The following is a 24,351-nucleotide window of genomic DNA, read 5'->3' on the forward strand; positions in this document are numbered from 1 at the left end:
AAATTTACCGAAAATAATTATTATACAGTCCTGGAAATGTCCTATTGTAATGTCTAATTAGGGTAAAAAAACTATATCTAAAGTATGACAAAGTGTACTAGAATATTTTGTGTATTAGTCACATACATCAGACTTGCTTTCACAATGACGGTATCCTTAAAGGAAAATACCTAAATACCTAATATTTTTTAAACAGTAAAATGTATTCTGTACCTTATATTACATTTTAGTAGTCTTAAATTTTTCTTTTGAAGAAATAAACGTTTTTTTTTAAGCCTTTAACTTATTGTGTATGGTTGACGGTCAAAAAGTTTCTCTAAAGTCTAGACATCTCAACTTTTAAGAGATAGAGTCTGTCAATTCTATTCGATCAATTTCTAAACTAAAATAAATAAACATTATCTTAGATTATAATATGAAAGAGAACCAATGTCATAATTTTGCAACAATAAACACCTGTATAAAGGCGCTATAATGTTTATTCATATGTATATTTAAAAAAAAATTGTCTGTCTGTCTTTAATTTTAGTATTAATATAAGGTATTACAATTAATTATTTCTAGATTATAAAATGACACAATTATGCAGTTTGATCGACACTCTTTTATTACAAAAAAAAAAAAAACTTTTTGCTCCTGTAAGGAACGCAACTCATCTCAGTGTCGGACTTTAAGTAAAGGTTTATTTACATTGTTATGCATTTAACACCGGAAAATATTCGCTGTAAATGTAATGTGAAATTAATTATAATCATTTCAGCTTATCAATTATATTTTAGTTTAGTGTTGTGATATACAATGTTTTCTAAATTTAAATTAAATTTAAGACTAGTTTGGTTTAGTTCTTGCCAACAAAATAGGCTTAAAACTTAATATAATCTTATATAATGTCTTGTTGTTTCTTTTCAGGTTGTTTTGTTAAGCGTTGTATTACTGATGAGATCAATTCTTTTAATTCGAAGGTTGTGAAGAAATATTCCATTTCAAACGTTTCCGTCTCGCGTCTTTCGATTTTCTTAACCTTGTTGTCAAGAACTTGTAAAGCATGTCGTAGGCAGACTGAATACTTCTTGCGAAATACTCCTTTCACCTGTAATATATTTTAACTTTATCAAAATTTATTGTAATGCAAAAAATTACAAAAAGCTGAAAAGTCTTTTGGTAAAAATTATATAAAGTCTTCTGTGAATCTATACATTGATAAATAATTTACATAAAGAAAAATGTAACAAACGGAACCTCACCCGGGATAGATATAGCGTTGTACGACAAACTTCACATTCGTTCTCGTGCACGTTCCACGCTCCGGCTGCGTTTCGTTTTTCGGATTGAAGAACACGAGGCTTAAAAAATAATTAATCATTAAAGATATTATATAAAATTACATTAGTTATTTTAAATGTTTATTAGTAAATATCAACCAAGTAAAAAACGGCCAGAGTTCATAGACAATCGATAGTCTATCGATATTTAAGGTGTAAGCGATAGTAGCGATAGTAGCGATAGTCTATCGATAGTATCGCCGTTATCAATAGTAGTGCTCACGGAGAGCTATCGATACTATCGATATCCTGAATAAGTTCCGAGGTCAACTATCAATAGTTCTACAACACAGATGATGTATATGTGTGTGTGGAAAAAGTTCGCTGACTCAATTTAAATTATAATAATATTAACATATTTGAGTTAAATTGCGCAGATGAATTTTGTAGTAAAATGTGTATTTTTTTTTTCATTAAACGCTTTATGTAATTTAGTCGACTGTCGAAAGTAACGCGTAAACTGTCTTTATATCGTAATAAAAGTATGTTATCCAGCTAAACTTTATAATGTTGACTATTTGTCCTGCAGTTTTATTTCCGTTCAATTTGGATGCGGCTGGCCTCATTTGTACGTTCGATGTTTATTAAATTACCTTAAGTCCATGCTTTTCAAGCTGACGTCGGTTTTCGAGCTCCTCAGAGAGAATAGCGGAGAAATTCTCGTGCACCAGCTGCAGCATTGTGAGTGAGGCGCCCTCGTCGCGAGCTATAGCAATCAGCAGTTGTTCTAGCGAGAACATCGTCGGTTCACAACTCTGACGCAACTCCTACGGAAAGTATTTTTTTAGACACCATTGCATGTATTATATATACATTAAATTATACATATATTTATGAAACCGAAAGGTTTTTAATTTTTATAAGACAACACTCAACGATGTGCGCCATTGTCTATGGGTAGGGGTGACCACTTACCATCGGGTGGCCCATTTGCTCTGACGCCATCTTATACCATAAAAAAAAGAGAACAAGAGCCATATATTGAAATAAAACTAGTTTTTTTAACGGATTTAATCGCGTATATTAATTATTTTATTTTAACATCCCGACGTTTCGAGCACTTTGCAGTGTTCGTGGTCACGGGCAGACTGACGGGACGGGACGGGAGTCTGCCCGTGACCACGAACACTGCAAAGTGCTCGAAACGTCGGGATGTTAAAATAAAATAATTAATATACGCGATTAAATCCGTTAAAAAAACTAGTTTTATTTCAATGTGTAATAATCGCGAAAATCTAAGACAACATTAAGAGCCATATAACTGAGTTCGCATAGATGATGACGCATTGGCAATGTAAGAGATTGTTAATATACCTTACAAGACCGTCTACGGTCTACTATTAGTTGGTTGTATGTATTTTATAACGTCATTATGACTATTGTATCTATAGTTTTTTTAATTAAAATCTTACGAAACTTACTTGAAAAACATAGTTAACAGTTTTAACCCAAGGATTAGTTGCAAAGTAAACACTCTCCGAGATCGTGTAGCCCGTACAGATAGAGCACGAATAAGCTTTCGGGAACACTATGATATATTCCCCAGGTTTCTGAACTATGCGTGACATTGACACGTTGCGTTCTAGCAACAAAGTCGGCGGGATCATTGCAATGTCTGACGGAAGCCATATCGACTTGTTCTGGCAAGCAGTTGGACAAAGGCTCTCTACGGCGCGCCGGAATCGGGCACTCTCCGTATCTGGTATACCATACCTGGGACCAAATATTTAGTAATGATACTTTTTTATGATTTTTTTAATAGACCTTAAATACATATATATATTTGAATATAGATACTAAAAAATAATAATTCTTAAATCTCAAAATTCTTATTTGTTAGTAGTCAAGACGGTTGTCTTGACTACTAACAAATAAGAAAATTGTATCTCCATTTCAAAAATACAATTGTGAGAATTTGATATAATTTTAAATTAAAAAAGCACAGCAAAGTAGACTAATAATAAGGATTCAAAATTTATATGTATAGCCAAAAAATTGAAATGATTCGCACATAGGCTCAGAATGATGTTCGCATATAGGCTTAATAATATACATTCACTTGCGATATATATTCACCATATTTTTTGAGGTCCAGTGTGCATGTACTCCATCCATGGCAGACCATGAGGATCGCGATGCCAGCAACTCGTCGAGTAGATCATACCGACATGGAGGGTTGGAACCGTCACTCCTAGTACAGGTCCGAGCGAACGGAGAACATTGCCTTTATTCTGACTCAACATCTAAACAGAATACGTGTCAGTATAATAAATGTATAATTAATTACATTGTATCATCCATAAAAATATTCCTACCTTCAAATTCCACGGATGTTTGCCGTAGGGCTCATTTTTATTTTTACTAAACCCATAACCCTCAGTGCCTGTATCGATCGACGCGGTGTTGACGCACACGTGCTCATTGCCGAGGAGCACGAGCTTCCAGTATTGTGATTCAACTTCGGAGGTCGTTGGTTTCAATGGGAAAAATATTTGGAGCGCAGTCTTGGCTATCTACAGTGAACCAATATGATGAGATTTTGTATTAATAAACTTGATATAGTTTTATTCAAATTAATTTTAAAAAGAATTACCTTTTTAAAATTAGTAAGATTCATGACTCGTCCACGAATCACACACTCTTCGGCTTCGTTGAGCGCTGCGGTTATTTGTTGGTTTTCTTCACAGTCGTCATCATCCGATGAATCAGACTCCCCTAGTAATCTCTTTTGACGGTGTAGAGGGTTTTGCGCACGTTGTAACAATCTATCGTTTCTTTTCGACCATCTCTTATCCATTTGCTCGGCTAGATCTTGCCGTTCCTCTGGGAAAGATTATAGATCATTTTATCTCTGATCGCAAAACGGCTTATATAATATACGATTGCAAATTAATATTAATAAAGGTTATCAGAAGAGGTTTATGTCTGTGCGTGTATTTTATTGTATTGTAGTTCCCGAACAAAGACCACAGTGGCATGCATTTGGAGAGGCTGATGGGCTGATACACGCATCACATCAGTGATGCGTGTATTTTAACGGAGATATTTTTTGTATATATTTTTTCATCACCCTATATCCCTAAGTACCACAACACAATCTATTAAGCAAAAGTTATTTTTGTAATTCAATGACAAAAAAACTACATAATATAAAGAAGTTTCTGAATTTGCTGAGTTCTACTGTAATTTGATTATTTCTTTTTTGGTTTAATTTAAAAAATCTTAGAAATATAATGATCCATTTGGAAATTAATTTAACAATTTGTCGCCAAAATTTACTTTGAGTGAGGGCGTCGTACGGTAGCAGATATTTCACATATATTTGATCCAGTTTTTTTGCTGGATTGTTCATTTTTGTGTAATTAAGTTCCTCTGCCAGTCTGTTCCACTTCCTCGTATCTACGTATGTGCGGCTTTTTACATTCGCCTTGAGTCCACCTTGTCGTTGTACGAAATGTAATAACTTAGGCAAATTTACTTCTAAGCCCTCCATCTAAAAATAATTTCAATGATTAAAATATTTTTACAACAATATATTGTTAACCAATAAATTAATATCAATAAAATTAGTATTATATAACAACTTTTATTAATAATAAAAAATACTTACTAAGGGCGCGTGGGAAAACGTAATATTTTGTGATGTTAAAAATGAGCGCAAGGCACATAGTTCACGTGTTACTGGACCCCATCGACTGTATAGTCTTGCAATATATTGATTCGTTACTACAAAACGAATCGAGTCTGTAATCGTGCATTCTGGTTTGAAACCTGATGGGGCAATCACTTTGCACAAACCAAATTTAGCCGCCTCTGGCATTATTTTTTGGAAATATGCTATTGGATCCTGAAACAATTTTTTTTTTATATAAATTTGTTAAGCCTTGTTAAGAAAATTTGATAGATAAGATTATAAATAAAAATATTCTCACTCGAAATTCTTCTTCGTTCGGCCGAAACACAGGTGCCTCTAATATCTTGGCATCTGAATTTTTAATAGGACCAATTTTTTTCTTTCGTCTAGTTGTCCTAGTTTTCTTTTTGCCGTTTTGTTTTTTTCCAGTAGGTGAATCACATTGCTCGGCATTTTCTAACGAAGTTGAAGGACCAGCAACCGCTCCGTCGTCCGCTCCATTTGTCTTTGTTTGAAGAGGATGATTGTTGTCCGATGCTGTACCGTTTTCTTCTTTGACTTCAGCTGTATCTGTAGTGCATGGGTGATGAGTCATTTTCACTAATTGAAGGTGTATTAGAGGTTGGTGGGATGTCAAAATGGAAGGGTACGCAAAGTCACGGAAAACACGGAAAACGTGTGTAATTTAGAAACCGGAAGATCTAAATGATTCCGATTCTGACATTGCTTCTTACTGAGGTAATTTACTGACAACGGTCGCACATTATTTTTATCTCTCGTATTTCATTTTTGAGCTGTCATGGATATGTCTTGAGGTTTTTTAAAAGTTTGTACATTTTCGTTACCATTATTGGGAACTTCATTTACTGCACGTGAATTACACATCCAGTTTGCTATTCCATTATTCCCATAAAACGAAGAATCGTTTGTTTGAGAGACATTCTTATCTGTAAAAAAAGTTGTCAATATATTCATTTAAAAATCCCCAGTAGTGCAGTCAATATTTATTTATATTTATAGCCATTATATTGATATACTTATTTAAAGATTCTATATTATTTTACAGTAGATATAACAGCGTTAACTTAAGACGGACAACTTTTTTTATTTATTTAAGATAAGTGTATATTACATTAACCGAATTTTGGTATCTTAAAATACCATTATTTTTGGATGCTGTAACGTTACTAGTGCGGAGATATACTTAAAGTATTCAATTCGATCTAATATTTGATCAGTGTGGAGGTAGTGTTTTGGTTACTTCATTTCAGCTCTGGATATAGATGAGAATATATAAATAATATTTTATTATAATATATGTTATGACTATTGGACACAAACTGTTACCCCCCATTTTACCCACTCTAGGGGTGAATTAAAAATTAGACTATACCCTTGCCCGAGACTTAAACTATCTCCATATTAAATTTAATCTAAATAGGTTCAGCGGTTTCAACGTGTAAAATGTATATACATTATTTAAAACAAAATTCTTGTAATTTCTAATTAAATATCTGAACAATGCTTTGCATACATACATTACATAGTGTGTTATCGGAGACATGATTTTCTTGGATGAAACGTGTTTTTATTTTTCTCTTGTTTATTTTTATTTGTATTAATAAAGCCACCTGAACTAATTTTATTATTTTAAAGTGCCCATCTTATCTATAATTTGAATTTAAATTACTTTAATGTGCCTGAATGTTTTTATTGCATTTAATTTTCTAACTATGGAAATGGTAACTAGGAAGTATTGCTTTTTTTTTATAAGTATCAAGTGTCCATTCAAAATGAACAAGCTGTTCGTTCATGAGGTGTCCGTCTTTAATATAAGACTTTTATTAATAAAGTTAAAATCACACAGGTATATGTTGTAAAACGCTTAGTTTGTATCCCGATCAATGACTTGATTGAAATTAACTTAAAATACATTTTCTAAATATAAATTATTTAATAATTATAAATATATGCCTTACTTGTATAATCCGGACAGGGTGTCGTAACAGATACTCTTTGGTGTTTTTCTAAAAATTACCAAATAATATCAAGTTCAAATACTATTTGAGCTGCTAGTATTCCACAATTTTCTACTTTTTGGTATAGCTCTATTATTCGCCAACGAATAATACGTATTAAGAAATTACTTGAAAATAATTAACGTACATACCTACTTTTTTCAATAGTATTACTTAATAATTTTTAAGGACACTTTTTTTTTAATTTTTTCGTTTCGTGGCGTTACATAAATACAAAACTGGAATGTATGGACCCGCCAAATTTATTTAAGACAAGTATTATCTTGCTGCTCAAATTCAGCTTAACCGGTTGAATTTTGTAGGTAGGTAGATTGTTTTTTTTTATAAAATTAATAATTTAACATTAAATTAAATGAAACTAACGTCGTTTGCGAAGTAGAATTGCGAATCTAGTGTTGTCACATTAATTATGGAATAACTATACTCGATTTGTTATAGTATTAAGTAAGTGTAACAATTGAATAGTTTTTAAACAATTTTAATCAAACATAATAATGAGTAGTAGATCTTACCGTTGGTTTGCATGACTTGTACAGGATCTTTCGACTCAGAGCGATCTGAAAATTATCAACATAATTACAATTGTATACGAGTGAGAGTATATAGTGAGATGTATATAGAGGAAGTAAGTTATATATATATATATAGCTTATTATTATATGTGTTCTATAATTATTTTGTCACTGCATTAACCGCTACGTACTATGCAAAATTGCAACATTGTTTGCTTAAATTAAAGGAATGTAAATTTTCTCACTTATACTTTTCAATGAAAACTCCTCATGTTTAGGAGCACACGCTTCAGGTATTTCTGAAAATGTTTACATTATAGTATTTCCTTGACAAAGGCGGAAAGTATTAAATCAAAATTATTTATGCAAATATCCTAAACAACCTGAACTTATCATTCAATTTGAAGAATGTTGCGCATACTGTGGACACAGACAAGAACCAACAAATCTCTTCTCGGTTAACTAAAGATTACTCCCAGAGTGCCCAGTACATGCTACCAACGAGATACTTGTGTCAACCGGAGACGCACAGACAATATGGATAAACTTATTGTAGTAGAAACGATTAACTGAGACGAACCAAGAACAGATAAGTGTGCAGGAAGCTAGTCGTCCTAACAGTGAAGGGTTTTCAAGACAAGCACGACCTTCCGTAATGAAGCGCACGAAGAAGAAGACTCATTTAAATCCGGGCGACTAGCGAAACTGACGGGATATGTCGCCTACCACTATTGTCAGTTTATTATTTATATTAACAGCGAAGCGGTTACAATCAAATATTATTATTGAAGACTGAAACTTTGCAAATATAAAAACGGCTTACCCATTACAGGCTGAGGGAATTGAGGTTTCGATTCAATTTTAGAGGCACAAGCTGAAAACAATCAAAAATATTATTTGCCTCGTAGAAAAAGGTCCCATACCTAATTTCAATTATAAAAAAGGGAGAATTTCTTATAAAAATAAACACAATGCACTTAAGATTCTGTTCTTTTTATTTTCAATATAATTAAATTTATTACGTAACTGGAATTAACAACACCCTATGGAAATAACAAAGGTCGTCAAAAATATGTGTTTATCAAAATCTGAAAATATAACGTTTAGACGAAAAGTAAAAACATGTCTGTGTTCTAATACATTATGTACAAATATATTTTCTTTCACAACAAAACCATTGAATCGAATTTGTTGATATTTGGTATGAAGCAAACTTGAACATTTAGGAAGTACATAACCTTTGATACCAAAATGCAAGTGGAGCTGCGGGCGACAACTAGTAACTTACAAAATAATGTTGTTTAGGTGAAGCGACATTTATACCTGTGAGATTTCATATTTAAGTCTGTTACTTAATTAGATATATTGACATGCTACGTCATACATTGTTAAGTCAGTGAGTTTAGACATACAAATCAACCCAGACAAATGCAACGTATATTGAAAGAATGTAAAGGTTCTTACATGTACTTTTCGGTGAGAGAGACTTCTCTGGTTTAGGTGCACACACTTTAGGTATTTCTGAAAAATTATCATCGCTTATTACAATTCAGTAATTCCTTCACAAAGCCGAAATATATTAAACAAAAATAAATTCCGCAAATCTAATTATTAAAGCAGAATTAAATAAAATTTTACCCATTTTATTCTGAGGGAAGGCTTGAGGTTTCGACTCTATTGGTAAGGCAGCACAAGCTGAAAATAATCAAAAAAATGTTATATTCACGCAAACATTTAAATTTGAATTAAATTAATGATTATTTTCTTACGTTTACTTTTCACTGGATAAGAGTCATCTGCCATGTCCTCTTCAGGTATTTCTGGAAATTCACGTTGAGTATTACAATTCAGCCAATCCTTGAATAAGTCTAAAGATAGTAATGTTCTTGCGCATGTGCCGAATAATTGGTAGAACTAACTGGTAAAATATTGTATTCCAAGATTGTTCTTCTAAATGGATTTATTATTTTATTTTTCTTTTATGATATAGACGGACGGTAAAATGTGCCACCTGATATTAAGTGGAAATAACTGCCCATAGACAAAGACGCTGTAAGAAATATTAACCATTCCTTACATCGCCACCTTATGTCCATGCCATCGTTATGTCTCTTGTGCCACGCCATCATTATTACACCATCTCACTCAGCCTTCAAACAGAACGCAACAATACTGAATACTGCAGGGTGACGTTCTACGTCACTCATCAGATATTCTAAAATTAAGAATAATAACGCAGGTCGGTCAATTAAGGTCCTCTTAATTAATTTATCGTTAGCGCTACACTTGTCCAATCAAAATCCAAGTAAAATAAAATACCTGAATCACACGAATCGACCATATTCACATTCACTAACAAGGTCATCTGCTATATACTACATTATAATATAAAAGAAAAACTTACCGATCACAGACTGAGGTTTTGATTCTTTTATCGAGTCGAATTGTGAGGCACGCGCTGAGAACAATTAAAAAAATACAATTGATACGTAAAAGAAGATCCCACAATATTTTTAAATTCTAAAGAAACGTGCCGCATTTTTCTACTTACTCAAATCAAATTGGTGCTATATTTTCATGTAAACGATGTTAATTATTTTTCGTAAAAATTAATGACAATGTCACAAAACATTAATAGAAAAATCTGTTCTAGCATCATATCGTAATCATTCCTCCAATTATGATATAATAGCAGATTTGTTCTAAATTGCCACGAATATTTGCTCCATTCGCCTGTTTAACTACTTGGATATTTTCTAAATACATACAAGATCTCATGGTAAAGAACTATAACGATAATTATCGTAAGAGTTTTCATACACGTAAGAATGGTAATATATTCGATGAGTATTTATTTTTAATATAAAAATGAGTAAAAAATCTTACCAGTTTGCGCGACTCGTAAATGAGCAGCAGATTCATTGCGGTCTAAAAAAAATTAACATATATTAAAAATGCATATATTATAGTATCTATATATGGATATAAAATCGCGGATATGGTCCAGTGACTAGATGCGCGAATCTTAAACGAAGATTGAGTGCTTATAAGGATTTACTCGAGAAAGACTACTGAGTATTCTTTTACTTATTTATTTGTATTCAAAATTCATCTCTTGTTCGGCGGTGAATGAAGTGTTCTGTATATATCGATTGAAATCCTATTGCGTTGACATCGGGAATTACATTGCTGGAATAAATACTGAACCTACTCCTCTAAATGAGAAATAGCCTGAGCATCATTGGAACCTTTACATTATATTACGTTCTACTTTTATTTGATGTAAAGAAATAATTAATGAAAATCTAAATATTGTATAGGATATATTTTGTTTCGTAAAGCGTGTTTGTTTTAACTTTGGTTGAGATGCTAATTAAAATGAAACTATGGGCTTGGGAGGTGTCACCGTTACACACATACAAACACACACACAAAGGTTATGCATAAACGTATCTACGTGTGCAATCCATTATAAATTATTTATTTGGATAAATACTTAACATGTAGAAACCTGATATATAAATGATAAATAATTACAATATTTTTTGCTGGTAGAACACAAACGAATATATTATACGTTATTAAATAAATGTATGTCTCACATCGTTTTAGCCGTCGATAAGTTTGGACTCTCTCGGGTGGACACGCTCCAGGTATTTCTGAAAATTATAGAATATTATAGTAGATCCTTAAAAATAATAGGACATTTCTTACGCCTGCGCAGAGTAATTGGTAGAAAGTGAAAATTATCCGTTGTAGATTTTTACTCGGAAATTTACTGTCACCCTACTTTTAAATCAACTTCCACGTTTAAATTTTACCGGAGCGTCTAATGTCTTCGGTAAATCTATCAAAAATCGCTGTGTATTTGTAATCTTGCAAAATAATGTCTTAATAATTTATTTGGCAGTAGCACAAAATTTGACTGCCCTACTCGGGACAAAGATCTTCTCATGGATGTAATTTAGAATAATTAAATGGAACAATTCTCAATTTTTACCTAACCAAAGGCAAACAGAATAAAGAAAAAAAAACTGACCCCTCATATTATGACTTCGCGATTGAGGTACCGATTGATAGACACCAGCTGTAATGATGAAAAAATATTATTGCCATAGAAAACAGGTCTTATAATTAAAGATCATTACAAAAGGGAAACAAATAAATCACAATGTCATATTAAAAACAGTCTTTTGCGTATGTATACAACAACTTTTACTCAATATTTTAATTTCGAACGACCAGCGGAATTGATATATTTTAACAATGTCTGTTGTCAGTTTAAGATACACATCTTATATATTAATAAAGAGCGATACTACGGCTGTATAAGAAAAAAATGAAAACGTAAGCCTTCTAACTGAACTAATGTATACTATTTGGTTTTAAAATTTTCATTTAAAAGAGGTTTTGTCATTTTGGCGCCAAATGTAGATGTTTGACTTGCAGTTTACAATGAAATGAAACCAAAACAACATGTCCAAGGTTTCGAAATTCCTAAAAAATTTTTTGAATAAACGCAAAGTTTCGCAGGAAACTACTAGTATTAATAAAGGAGCGATCAGATTAACAGTATTTTAAAAAGAAGTCAGTAAAGGTCTTACCCCTCATATTGTGAGGTCGCGATCGTGCTACTGATTGATAGACACCAGCTGAAATAATTAAAATATTATATAAATAATGAAATAATAATAAAATTAGTCTTAAGATTTATATGGATTATAAAAGCGAAACAATGAACAATAAATGTCGTGTTCAAAATAAACACAATGCAAAATTCAATGGAGATTATGTTCTGACAATTTTACTATATAATCAAATAAATAATGTTGAGTTAAACTTTGAATAAGGAATTAGTAAGTCCTTAAGAAAGCCGTTAATAGGAAATTTGCTTACGCATGCGCAGTGCAATCGGTAAAACTATTTGAAAATTTTCTATCGTAGAATTGTTCTTTTAAAATTTGTATGGTATTACTTTTACAAAGCTTCTATTGTCTAAGGTACATACAATTCTAAAAAATTCTAATTTATTTCAATTATTTCAACTTTCTGCGAGAGGATTATAACACAGGTTATTTAATTAGCCTAGCTAGGATAGCCAGTACTCGATCTGTGTTTCGTGTGATGAATTTTTTATTATGTCATATATATATAAAGCTATATATGTATACGTAGGTATTACTAAATAAAATTAAAATATTAATTACGTAGCCGCTCCTTTAGGTCATTACATATTTAAAACAAAATCACTTGTGATCGTAGTTTATAAAAACAAAAAGACAGCAAAGTAAGCGTTGTACGCTTTAATCCTTCTTTAAAAAAGTATGGAGCCTCTCCCACTTTTACTACATGTCTATCTCTTAGGGATAACCTGTGGGTTATAAAAAAATTGTCCTTTACTTTTTACGACAAATAATGCCTTATTTACGAAGCGATTTTAATCAATACAGCATTAATCTTTATCCAATTAAGTACCTACCATAAATACATTGTGCATTTAATATAGATGGCCCTTTAAAGTATGTAAATTAAATGTATATTTTCGAAGGTTTGTATTGTCTAATGACACAAAGCTGTCAACGTTGTGTATAAAAACATTCTGCAGTATATTTAGTAGCATTGCACCCGTGCGAAACCGGGGCGGGTCGCTAGTATCATATAAAAAATCTTACCTCTCATAGTATGAAGTCGCGATTGAGGTACCGATTGAGAGACACCAGCTGAAATAATCGTCATTTAATAGAGAAACAACGAACCGACATGTTTTTTGTTTAAACAGTAATCTCACATGTTTGTATTGCTTTTACAAAACGACTAAAAGATTCACAATCTTCCGAGTACGAACGACTAAAGAACTTGATATATTTCATACAATTTAAGGATACATAAGTTTATGATATAGGCTGAATATATATATATATGAATTTGTCACGTAGCTGGTCAAATCCGAAACTGTGAGGCATAAGAAAAAATACTCAAACAAATCTCTGGCCCAAATTTGATGCAAACTAAAACTGCGTCATAGGTGTTTTTATAAATCAATACTCTACTAATATGTACTAATAGAACGCATTAAAAAAAAAAAAAAAAAATGATTTTGGAAAAATAATAAGCCTGTATTATTACATCCCTCGATAATGTCGTTAATAAGGGTCAAATTCTGGCATGTAACGACACTCGGCAAACTTATGGAAAATCTTGAATTTATTTCAATTTTATTTTGTCGTTTATTACGGGTAATATACCAAATATATTAACCTAAAATTAAATATTATCTTCAACTTCGCAATGTTTGCCTATCTACGCCCCGGAAAATTCACCCGTAATGTATTTATCGGTTGCAATTAAATATTAAAACAGATTTTAAAAAGACTTACTTCTCATAGTGTGAGATCTCGATTGTGGTACCGACTGATAGACACCAGCTGGAATAATTAAAACATATTATTGACATGTAAAATTATTCCAACAACGAATTTAGAATACATCGAAAATTTCATAATCAAATTTCATTTCGATATGTACCAACTACATAAAATTTGAATACGGAACATTTTGACGCTCAATTTTTTTTTCTAGAAAGATACACACTCAATGATATTAGTATTCACAATACGCATGAAATAGATCATCATCATGGATAATAATATAATTATCGTTGAATTTTGGGACATCCAGTTTACATATTTCAATAAAATAGAGGTTACTGTTAAAAGCTAATTAAACAGAATTTAAAAAAATGTCTCACCCCTCATTGTATGAGATCGTGATTGAGGTGCCGATTGATAGACACCAGCTGAAATAACAAAAAATATATAGTCATATAATAAACGGTTCTATTATTTAAGAAAGTGTTAAGATATGGAACTTTGATTAAATTTTTGTCAAATCAAGTTGGGCGAAAGATATAAAATATGTTCATATGTTGCTCATTTTTTGAGATGTAGCTTCATCTGATGACGCATGTAGTCGGAAAAAAAATTATCAGTCCAGGCAACATTTTTACGATTAAAGTACGATCTCAAAACAATATAATAAATAAAAAACTTTGTATTTGTAGGTCTCCAAAGTCTACAGTAAAGCCAGCGACATATACCTATTTTTCATAGCCTACGGAAACCTTTTTTGCGTGTTTTAAAAAGAGTAAGACAGTTGTATTTTAGTTTAATTATAAAATAAAATATTAATTCGTATGTAAATGAGTAGCACGTGTAATTTATGCAGATAAATAATCCAATATTGTCGAAACAGAATTATAAAAAGTCTTACCCCTCATAGTTTGAGATCGCGGTTGTAATACAGACCCCGTTTGAGAGACGCCCGCTGAAACAATCAAATCATATCATTAACATATAATAATAGATATCCTATAATTAATTTATATTATAAAAGAGAAACAATTAACTTTAAAGAAATAATCTATCAAGTTTGTACAACAACAACGATTACTAATTACTAACAAAGATCTACAACGAATTACAAAGATCAGCGAAATTAATATATTTCAAGCAACGCTTATTGCATCTTGTCAGTTTATGATACAAATACGAAATGAAGCGGCTACAATTAAACCAGAATTTAAAATAAATCTTACCCCTTATAGTATGAGGTTGTGGTTGAATAACAGTCTCCGATTGAGAGGCATCAGCTGAAATGACACAAATATTTTGTAGGTACTATAATCAATTTTCAGTTTAAAAGAGGAACCTGATCCGTTACCTTTAATCTCTTATTAATAATAACTCGTTGTATGAGAGTAGTCGTCGTAGGTTCAGGATTGTCTAGAGCTTAATCTTTATAATTATTTGAGGGTTGCATGGTCTCAGAGACCTGGTAGAGAGTTCTCTCTGCCCGAAGTGGAAAGATTTCTCGCTGGCCAGATTTCAGTACCCTTTGACCAAAAGGAGTAAGAGGCCTGCCAGCTATAGGCCGATACGTTAGTACAAGATCCTGTACTAACCGTCCACACCGTCTCACACTAAGCGATTTCTGGTCTAATATTTAGGCAGGAATTTCCCCTATCCCCCCTAGTGAAGCGATGGGAGCTAATGCGTCACATTACACTGCTACATCAATAAAGGCCTTACTATCGTTTTTATAACCGCTTTTACGTATTCGGTATGATTATACGTAGGTAGGTGGTATTATGAGAACAGAAGTGATATCCTGTAAGAAATCATTCCATATCTCACTTGTGAAATGTGGTAAACTGCTTTAAATGACATAATTATATATATATAATAACAACTTCTCATATATTTACGGTGTTTTGAGTTTGTCTTCCATAATAGCTTTACAGATATATAGCGTGCTAAAAGCATAAGATCTCCTTTTGGCTTCGCCGTAATCGTGTACAAATAAGGTTTCTTTTCAAAGAACTATATTGAGCATCTTCCGCTCAAGTTATACAAATACTAGCTGTTACCCGCGGCTTTGCCCGCGTAGAATATAAATATATTTACAAATTAACTTCAAAAATTACGTTAATGTAAGACCTCTTTATATACCACATTGGTGTGTATTTTAGCCCTTAGGGTATAATATTCAGAAACGCTTAAATACGTATCTACTCATTTTTAATCAGTAGCCCAAATATAAAGTTTCATGCTGCTAACTTCAAAAATGACGGACTTCCAGACTAACCTGTATACGAAATATCAACCTCTATTTCTCCTCTTAAGCGTAAAATATTCAGAAACGCTTAAATACGTATCTACTCATTTTTAATCAGTAGCCCAAAAATAAAGTTTCATGCTGCTAACTTCAAAAATGACGGACTTCCAGACTAACCTGTATACGAAATATCAACCTCTATTTCTCCTCTTAAGCGTAAAATATTCAGAAACGCTTAAATACGTATCTACTCATTTTTAATCAGTAGCCCAAAAATAAAATATCATGCATCTAACTTCAAAATGACGGACTTCCAGGCTATCCTGTATACGAAATGTCAACCTCTATTTCTCCCTTTAGGCGTAAAATATCCAAAAGCGCTTAAATGCGAATCAACTATTTTTTTATCGGTAGCCCTAAAATAAAGTTTCCTACTTCTAACTTCAAAAATGACGGTCTTCCATACTCAACTATATAAAAAAAGACAACTCTTATTAAATCCCTTATAGGTTGAATATGCAGAAATGCTTAAATACGTATCTACTCACTTTTAACCAGTATCCCAAAAATAAAGTTTCATATTTTTAATTGAAAAAATGACGGACTTTCATAAAAAATTTGCATCCCTTATTTCAGCCCCTCGGAGGTAGAATATTAAGAAACGTTTAAATATGTATTTACTCATTTTTAATCAGTAACACAAAAATAAAATTTAATCCTTCAAACTAAAAAAATGACGGACTTCCAGACTAATCTATGTAGGAAATGTCAACCCCTATTAAACCCATTAGAGGTAGAATATCGAGAATCCCTTTAATACGTATTTAATCATTTTAATCAGTATCCCAAAAATAAACATTCATGTTTTAACTTAAAAAATGACGGACTTCCATAAAAACTTGCAACCCTTATTTCACCGCCTTTGTGGTAGAATATCAAAACACGCTTAAATTCGTATTTACTAATTTTTAATTAGTATCCCAAATATAAAGTTTCATGCTTTTAACTTAAAAAAACTCCCATAAAAAATTTCAACACTTATTTCACCGCCTTAGTGGTAGATTATCTAGAAACGCTTAAATACATATCTAGTCATTTTTAATCAGTATCAAAAAAAATAAAGTTTCGTGTTTCTAACTTAAAAAATTACGGACTATCATACATACTTTCATCCCTTGTTTCACCCCTTTAGGAGTAGAATATGCAGAAACGCTTAAATATTTATGTACTCGTTTTTAATAAGTATCCTATAAATAAAGTATTGTTTCCAACTTAAAAAATGACGGACTTCCATACAAAAGTTCAACCCCTATTTCACCCCTTTAGGGGTAGAATTTCCAAAATTCCCTTCTTAGTGGGTGTCATGATATGTTAGTTTATAAGTGTACAGTCTAAAATATAAGTTTTATGCTTCTAGTCTAAAAATGACAATACTTTCAACAACTTACAACATTTCATCCCCCTTTTCAACCCTTTACAGTTTACAACTTTTAATTTTTTCCAATTAAAACGCCTATGTCCTTTTCATGCACATAGACTATTTGTATACCAAATTTCATTTAAATCGGTCCAGTAGTTTTGGCGTAAAAGCGAGACAGACAGACAGAGTTACTTTCGCATTTATAATATTATATAGTATGGAAGTATGGATAGTAAGGATTATTAGAAACAAAATACTATCCTTAATCCAAACAATACTATAAAGAAAACTATGACACCTAATTATTATTAATTTTATCTACATCCAAACTAAAATAAGTGTTAATAATTGTGAAATTATTAGAACCAAAATATTATCCTTAAAACAAAATTAAATAGTATTTAAAAAGTATTACTATACACGACGATATTATATCGCAAAAACAAATAACGCTGCATACAAACGCTCAGAAGGGAGCCGACCGCGCGTCGATTTCGACCAAATTTGATTACCATAAAAACGGTTCTAGTGAGTTAATCTTAAAAGATAGACATATACTGTCGCAGACATTTTTTTAGATCATTTCAAGAGGAATAATTCTTTCATACATATATTTTTGATATATTCAACCGTTTTCGCAGCGCACGCAACGGAAGCCCAAGCTCAAGGATGAATAATTTTCCCCGCTTTTTTCACTTTTTCCATAATTTTTTGCGCTCCTAATAATTGCAGCGTGATGTTATATAGCCTAAAGCCTTCCTCGATAAATGGTCTATTCAACACAAAAAGAATTTTTCAATTCGAACCAGTAATTCCTGAGATTAGCGCGTTCAAACAAACAAACAAACAAACAAACAAACAAACAAACAAACAAACAAACAAACAAACAAACAAACAAACAAACTCTTCAGCTTTATAATATTAGTATAGATTATAAAGTTAGTTTGTTTGAATACGCTAAAATAAGGATCTACGAGTCCGATTTGTAAAATAATTTGCGTAAGACAGTTCTGTGAACACGTAGCAGAACTTATGACGAGGGTGAAGCACGAGGTACTGCTAATTTGTAATGTAAAAATAATTAAAAAATACTTACCACTTTGTATGACTTGTAAATGAACATCTGATTCAGAACGGTCTGAAAATAATTAACAAATATTACATTTATACAGGTAAGGCGTTAGAAACCAAGGGTATTTTAATAAAAAATAGTTACAAGAATATTTTTTTCCTGCTTTTCTGAGCGTGATTTTTCCTGTATTTTATTTTTCATTTCAGACCTATAGTCCTGTGTCAGTCCCAAGAACGCTTATAAACCGGGCTAGGATTATTATTAAAAAAGTCAAAATGTTGACCCGAGATTTAACAGCGGCAAGATTACGTCAATCTTAACCGACACTTGCAATAAGTGAAATGATTCAAATACGGGCAAGTTTCGGTAATTTATCATGTGCCTAATCTCTTATAATTCGTCTCGCCCAGGAAAACTGCATATTTTGAATTCGTCATTTGTCGAGTGAATTTTTTTTCACGTGTATGTCCACCACGCCGCGTTTATGATGCGTGTGGGAGGAATCTCCAAGCGTACTTCTCTTCTTGAGAAGCGCCCTTAGTCCAGCAGTGAAACATTTACATACTGTTACTTTACTTTTGCCATTGTGCAATAAACATTACATTTCATCTTTTTGTATAATTTTTTATAGGTATATAAGAACTTAAGGTCCTTATGATGTTTTTAAAAATGGAGGAACTTCAAACTAACACGTACATTTACATAATTATTCCAATTTGACTACGTCGAAGCCAAAAGCGGTCTATATTAGCAGATTTGGTTATATTTATGCATGATCCTCTATTCCTGTATATTTTAGTAATAATCTATCAATTATAATTTTACAAATAAGGTATAGGAAGCGATAAGATAAAACCGTCATGATAGTACTCTGGTAAGACCGTGTGACGTCACTAACTACAATTTGACATATTATCATAATATACACTTATAGGACTTAAAGTTCTTAAATTTCTGTGTTAAGAAATGGTATTATGATGTATATTAAGTTTTACAACAAAACATTGTTAATTCATAGTTAAATGAAGTCTTACCCCTCATAGTCTGAAATTGTGAACTGTGAGCTGTTGACTCCAGTTGAGAGGCACCAACTAAAAATTATAATAATTATTGATTTGTATATAAAATGGTAGACTTAATTTAGCTTTTAAAAAAATAATAAAGACCTAAACATTAAACTGGTTTTTAGTCATAAGCCAGTCTAATGTTTAGGTTTTGATTTATTAATCTTTCTGAAGACTGACTGTACCTGTACAGGCCTATAGGTTTGTTAATCTTTCTGAGGACTGACTGTACCTATACAGGCCTATAGGTCTGTAGGACCTGGGAAGGGTTTAATAATACTTGCGCTTGACCTCTCTCTCTCCGGCTGTGTTGGGTTAACGGGGGCTACGATTTACAGTTGTACGGCACGTTTTTACCTGTGGTGTACTACCAGTATTACAAATACTAAATACTTCGAGTAAGAAATATTTCCCTAGAAGTACCCAGCGATCATAATTGGATGTGCTTGATGTGCAGAGACTTGCCATAGGAGAGGACTATGACCAGCAGCGGACTGACACAGGTTAATAATGATGATGATGACAATATAAGTATGCTATAAGAAAATATTCTTGTTACTTTAAGAGGTACACTCAATAAATGCAAATAATCTTACTCGCAACATTCGTAGGTTGAATATTCGGCGCAGCCTGCTTCATTTGTGGATTTTCTGAAAATGTTCACTCAATATTACGATTTGGAATTTGCTCACTGAAGTCTTATAGAAATCATATATACTGAATTAGTATCTTTAAAGGGGTTTAACTATTAACAAAAGTGTTGTTTCTACATTATCACTTTAATATTAAACTTTTATATGGCCATGAACTGTAACTAATGAATTACAGTGAATTACTAAGTGTATCTATATATTTATAGCCAAAGATATTTATAGTTTTTATAGAATAGTTTGAAGATCAATTTGAAATGGCAAAACATATCCGACATTAAAAGAAAATTTGAACTAACGCTTAGTAAGTTTACCTGTTATCATATTTATGATTTTATCAAATATTCATATGACAATTAAATATAAATGAATACCTTTGTTGCTCATCAGTGGAACCTTCTGTTGTTTTTCTTGCTTTTTGATAATTCGTTTTGTTTTCTTGGTGTAGAACATCAAGGGCTTATCGTCTTCAATTGAGAAATCTGTATCTACGGTAGACGCTGGTCTGGCTGATCTCAACTTCATATAAAATTTTCTGTTTCTAGTTGGTTTACGTCTGATTCTTTTTAGAGGATAATTATGTTTAATAGGTTTCTTTTTTGAAATAATTTTCTTTTTTTCAACTCTTGATCTCGAACACAAACATGATGAATTCCGGTTTGATGCATTTCTTAGTGAAGGTAATCTCCTTGAGACTGTCGTAACTTGTGTTTTGGTAGATACAGTATTAATAGGTATCAATATGTCACTGGGATCATCAGGTTCATTGTCCACTTGTTGAAATTGATGGTTCTCTAATCTTTCTAATACAACTACTGGTTTATGTGTGTGAATACCTAAGAGTCAAAATTTTATCATTTAATTTTAATTAGTTACATTTTATATCATTTACATAACAACTAGATATTGAATTAAGGTTGTGAATAATTTGATTTTATTATAATTCATTTTATTCTACGGCCAAGCGGTAATGCTCTATATATGTGTTCTAATATGAATGGTGAGTGAGCTAATATGAGCAGAAGAGACAACACATAGTTCCCAAGGTTGGTGGCATATTGGTGATGTTTATATTTCTTACAGTGCTAATGTATATGGGCAGCGACCAATTGGCATTAAGTTGTCCATATTAACTGCTTATTTTGAACAAATAATAACAAAAGAATTAAGAGCATTATGAGAACCCTTATTACTTAACTAAAAATGTCATATAAAGAATATATAATTATTGGCTATCTATTTAATGTCATTAGAGATGACAGCAGTCATTTATTTTATGAAGTTACTCAGATAGCTTATCCAAAATCAATAACCAATTATCATGAAATAAATACATTATGGACTCATATCTTATTCTCAAATCATGTACTTACCTTCAAATGAAATTGAGTCCAAAAGTCTTCCCGCAGATGTGTTATGACGAAAAAAATATCTATTTGGTTTGCCATTAGAATTATTAACTCGCCTGTTTATAACAGTATTAATAATATTTGCACTCGGTGGCACATAAGCTCCCTGAGCAAACTTGCGTTGGGCTTGAACTTTTCTATAAATAAAAGATCATATATAGTTTTCAATGCTTTACTTTAGTAAATAATTTAAACATAACATTTAAACATAACCTTTGATCTTTAAAGTGTTATTATAGTCATTTATAATATTAATTTAGAATGTATTAATTTAACGCGGGTACCACCGCAGTACACATGCAATAATGATCAAAATTTGAGATTAGAGGGTTGATACACAAAACAACAAAGAAAATACAGACTGAATTGAAGACAAATAATTTGTAGTCAGTTTTAATCACGATAATTATCATATGTAAGGTAATATACATACATAGAATATAATATTCTATAAATTACAAGTATTTTTTTTTAGATTGACTTATGTAGGAGGTCAGATGAAGTATGAAGGTATTATGCAAAAAAGTTAGATACAGAATTTGCAACAAAGTGAAAATTAAAAGATGTGAGAATTTATTTAAAAAAAGCTTCATTTAGTCCATTCAAACTCGAGGACTTTTGCTAATCCGATATTTGTCATTTTATATATTAGCCGTTGTTTTGGCGAGTATTATAATATTATCATTAAAGTATTACTATATCGTTGTTATAACAAGTATAAATAAAATTAATAGAAAAGTTTAACAATATTTTTCAAATAAGAATAATACAAGTTTATTTAAACTTACGTTTTCATGGTGCTTTTTGTGAAAAGCGTCTTAAATAAATCACAACTGTAGTTGCGCCTGGCGTCTCGCCACCGTCAAACGTCAAGTGACAACTTGACAAGTTTAATATCTGCGTACCATGTTGGCCAGACTGAGACACTTCAGCTTTCAGAGATGATCCAAAATCGAAATAGCTTAAACGAAAAAATATAAAATAAAAAAGATTAATATTTAACTAATTATAACAACACATATATATTGCGTATTTCTACTTGCATCACTAAATATGATTATCCCTGAGACCGACCAAATTCCCGCACTTTAATCCCTATTCCATCAAAACATCATATAAAAAGTGTTACATATTCTCATGTACTTAAATTAAAAACATTAATTCGGATAATATAATCAATTCTACATGGGATGTGATGAAGTGTTTGTTGGTGTGAAACTGTGAACGAAAAAATTAAAATTTGCCTAATGTAATAAACTTATGAAATACATAATATGTAAATTCGGATTTGGAACAAAATGCCCACTAAAATAACTTCCTACAAAATTGTCTACTTTTTAAGCAAGTAAATAATAAAAAATAATGTTTCCATATTAAGTTGTAGTTAAATGTTTATTTGAACGAGTTACATCATTAGATATTATAAAGGTATTTAAAAGACTTAATATTAAAAGAATCAATGATTTATGACGTATTTTCGCTTAGATTAAATTTTTAACTATTGTTAGGAAACGAGTAATTAATTTCCTAATTTATCGAAATGAATTAAAGTTTTACCACTTCCAAAACAAAAAACAGAAATGATCCTTGTAATTATAGACCTACTTCTACGCTTCCGTCATTGAACAACATTTTTGAAAAAGTGATGTTTGATACAACATTTGGTTTGCTTTGATATAAATACTAATTTTCAAAGTGAGCAATTCGACTTTACTATGGGTCCCTTCTTTGTATACTTAGACATATATAAGAAGCATAGGGGAAATTATAGAATGCTATGCATTCTGTGATTTATCTAAAGTGTTTGACTGTATAGAGCAGAAACGTTTTTGTATAAGCTAAAAAATTTTACTGTGGTATTAGTAAAGCTCTTGATCTCACTGCTTTATATTCAATCGAAATAATTCAACAGATGTCTATTAATGGAATGAAGTCTTCTGGATCTGTTCTAGGAATGGGATTTCGACAAGGTTTATTTTTTTCATTTTTGGTGTAAAAATGATCTTTCTTTTCGCAAAGGTGATATTGTATTGTTTGCTTATTACATATAATATATATCATTACATTTATAAGTTGAGAGTAAAGAAGTAAATTATGACGATGTTTACAATGCAATATCACTGACATAAAGTTGGCTTATAAAAAACTATATATTTCTAAATGATAAAAAGAAAAAATGCGAAATGTTTGCTAAAAATACGAAAGCGAATTAATATTTAATAGTAAGTAGTAATAATATAATAGTGATCTGAATGTAGCTTATACTTCAGTTTTTTTAAATCAATTAAGATTCGAAACTATATTATACCCTACTCTACTGTAGGTATGTCCTATGCATCAAAAAAAATAATATAACATGTAGCTACTTCCTAGTATGTACATTTAACATTGCCGGTAGAGATACACAACGGGTAATAAAAGAACGGAATAGAATTTGTCGTGGTCGTAGTTGTAGATACTTACCCGTTATATCGTTTTAAATTATTTTATGTATAAATATAGAACATTATTTTATTAAAATATTCACTTATAAACAACGAATTCATGGAGCTCACTGTTTGTTTAAAAATAGTAAAAAATGTAAGTTATAATGAAATGAAATTTTATAACCAAAAG

The 24,351-nt window shown here is 31.4% G+C and overlaps 1 protein-coding gene across 9 annotated transcripts; it reads right to left on the reverse strand.

Moving 5' to 3' along the window:
- LOC125076099 (protein Jumonji) lies at window positions 1-22,619 on the reverse strand. 9 transcript variants are annotated; one of them, XM_047688050.1, is made up of 34 exons: window positions 22,524-22,619; window positions 21,700-21,872; window positions 20,701-21,162; window positions 20,273-20,326; window positions 19,647-19,703; window positions 18,637-18,678; window positions 15,102-15,155; window positions 14,777-14,830; window positions 14,256-14,303; window positions 13,885-13,932; window positions 13,180-13,227; window positions 12,112-12,159; window positions 11,547-11,594; window positions 11,110-11,166; window positions 10,394-10,435; window positions 9,912-9,965; window positions 9,277-9,327; window positions 9,146-9,202; window positions 8,972-9,028; window positions 8,331-8,381; window positions 7,753-7,806; window positions 7,508-7,552; window positions 6,936-6,983; window positions 5,802-5,903; window positions 5,255-5,526; window positions 4,933-5,169; window positions 4,602-4,815; window positions 3,916-4,145; window positions 3,638-3,835; window positions 3,399-3,565; window positions 2,744-3,035; window positions 1,916-2,089; window positions 1,245-1,343; window positions 1-1,090 (listed from the first exon to the last, which is right to left on the reverse strand). In XM_047688050.1, the coding sequence occupies exons 1-34, from the start codon at window positions 22,529-22,531 to the stop codon at window positions 881-883; spliced, it is 3,855 nt and encodes a 1,284-aa protein (XP_047544006.1). In that variant the 5' UTR covers window positions 22,532-22,619; the 3' UTR covers window positions 1-880. The 9 variants fall into 9 exon arrangements, with proteins under 9 accessions (XP_047544006.1, XP_047544009.1, XP_047544007.1 ...); XM_047688053.1 differs by lacking the exon at window positions 19,647-19,703; XM_047688051.1 differs by lacking the exon at window positions 11,547-11,594.
- Window positions 22,620-24,351: the final 1,732 nt, after the last annotated feature.

This window comes from Vanessa atalanta, chromosome Z (genome assembly GCF_905147765.1).
Source record: "Vanessa atalanta chromosome Z, ilVanAtal1.2, whole genome shotgun sequence".
Classification (NCBI taxonomy): Eukaryota; Metazoa; Arthropoda; class Insecta; order Lepidoptera; family Nymphalidae; genus Vanessa; species Vanessa atalanta.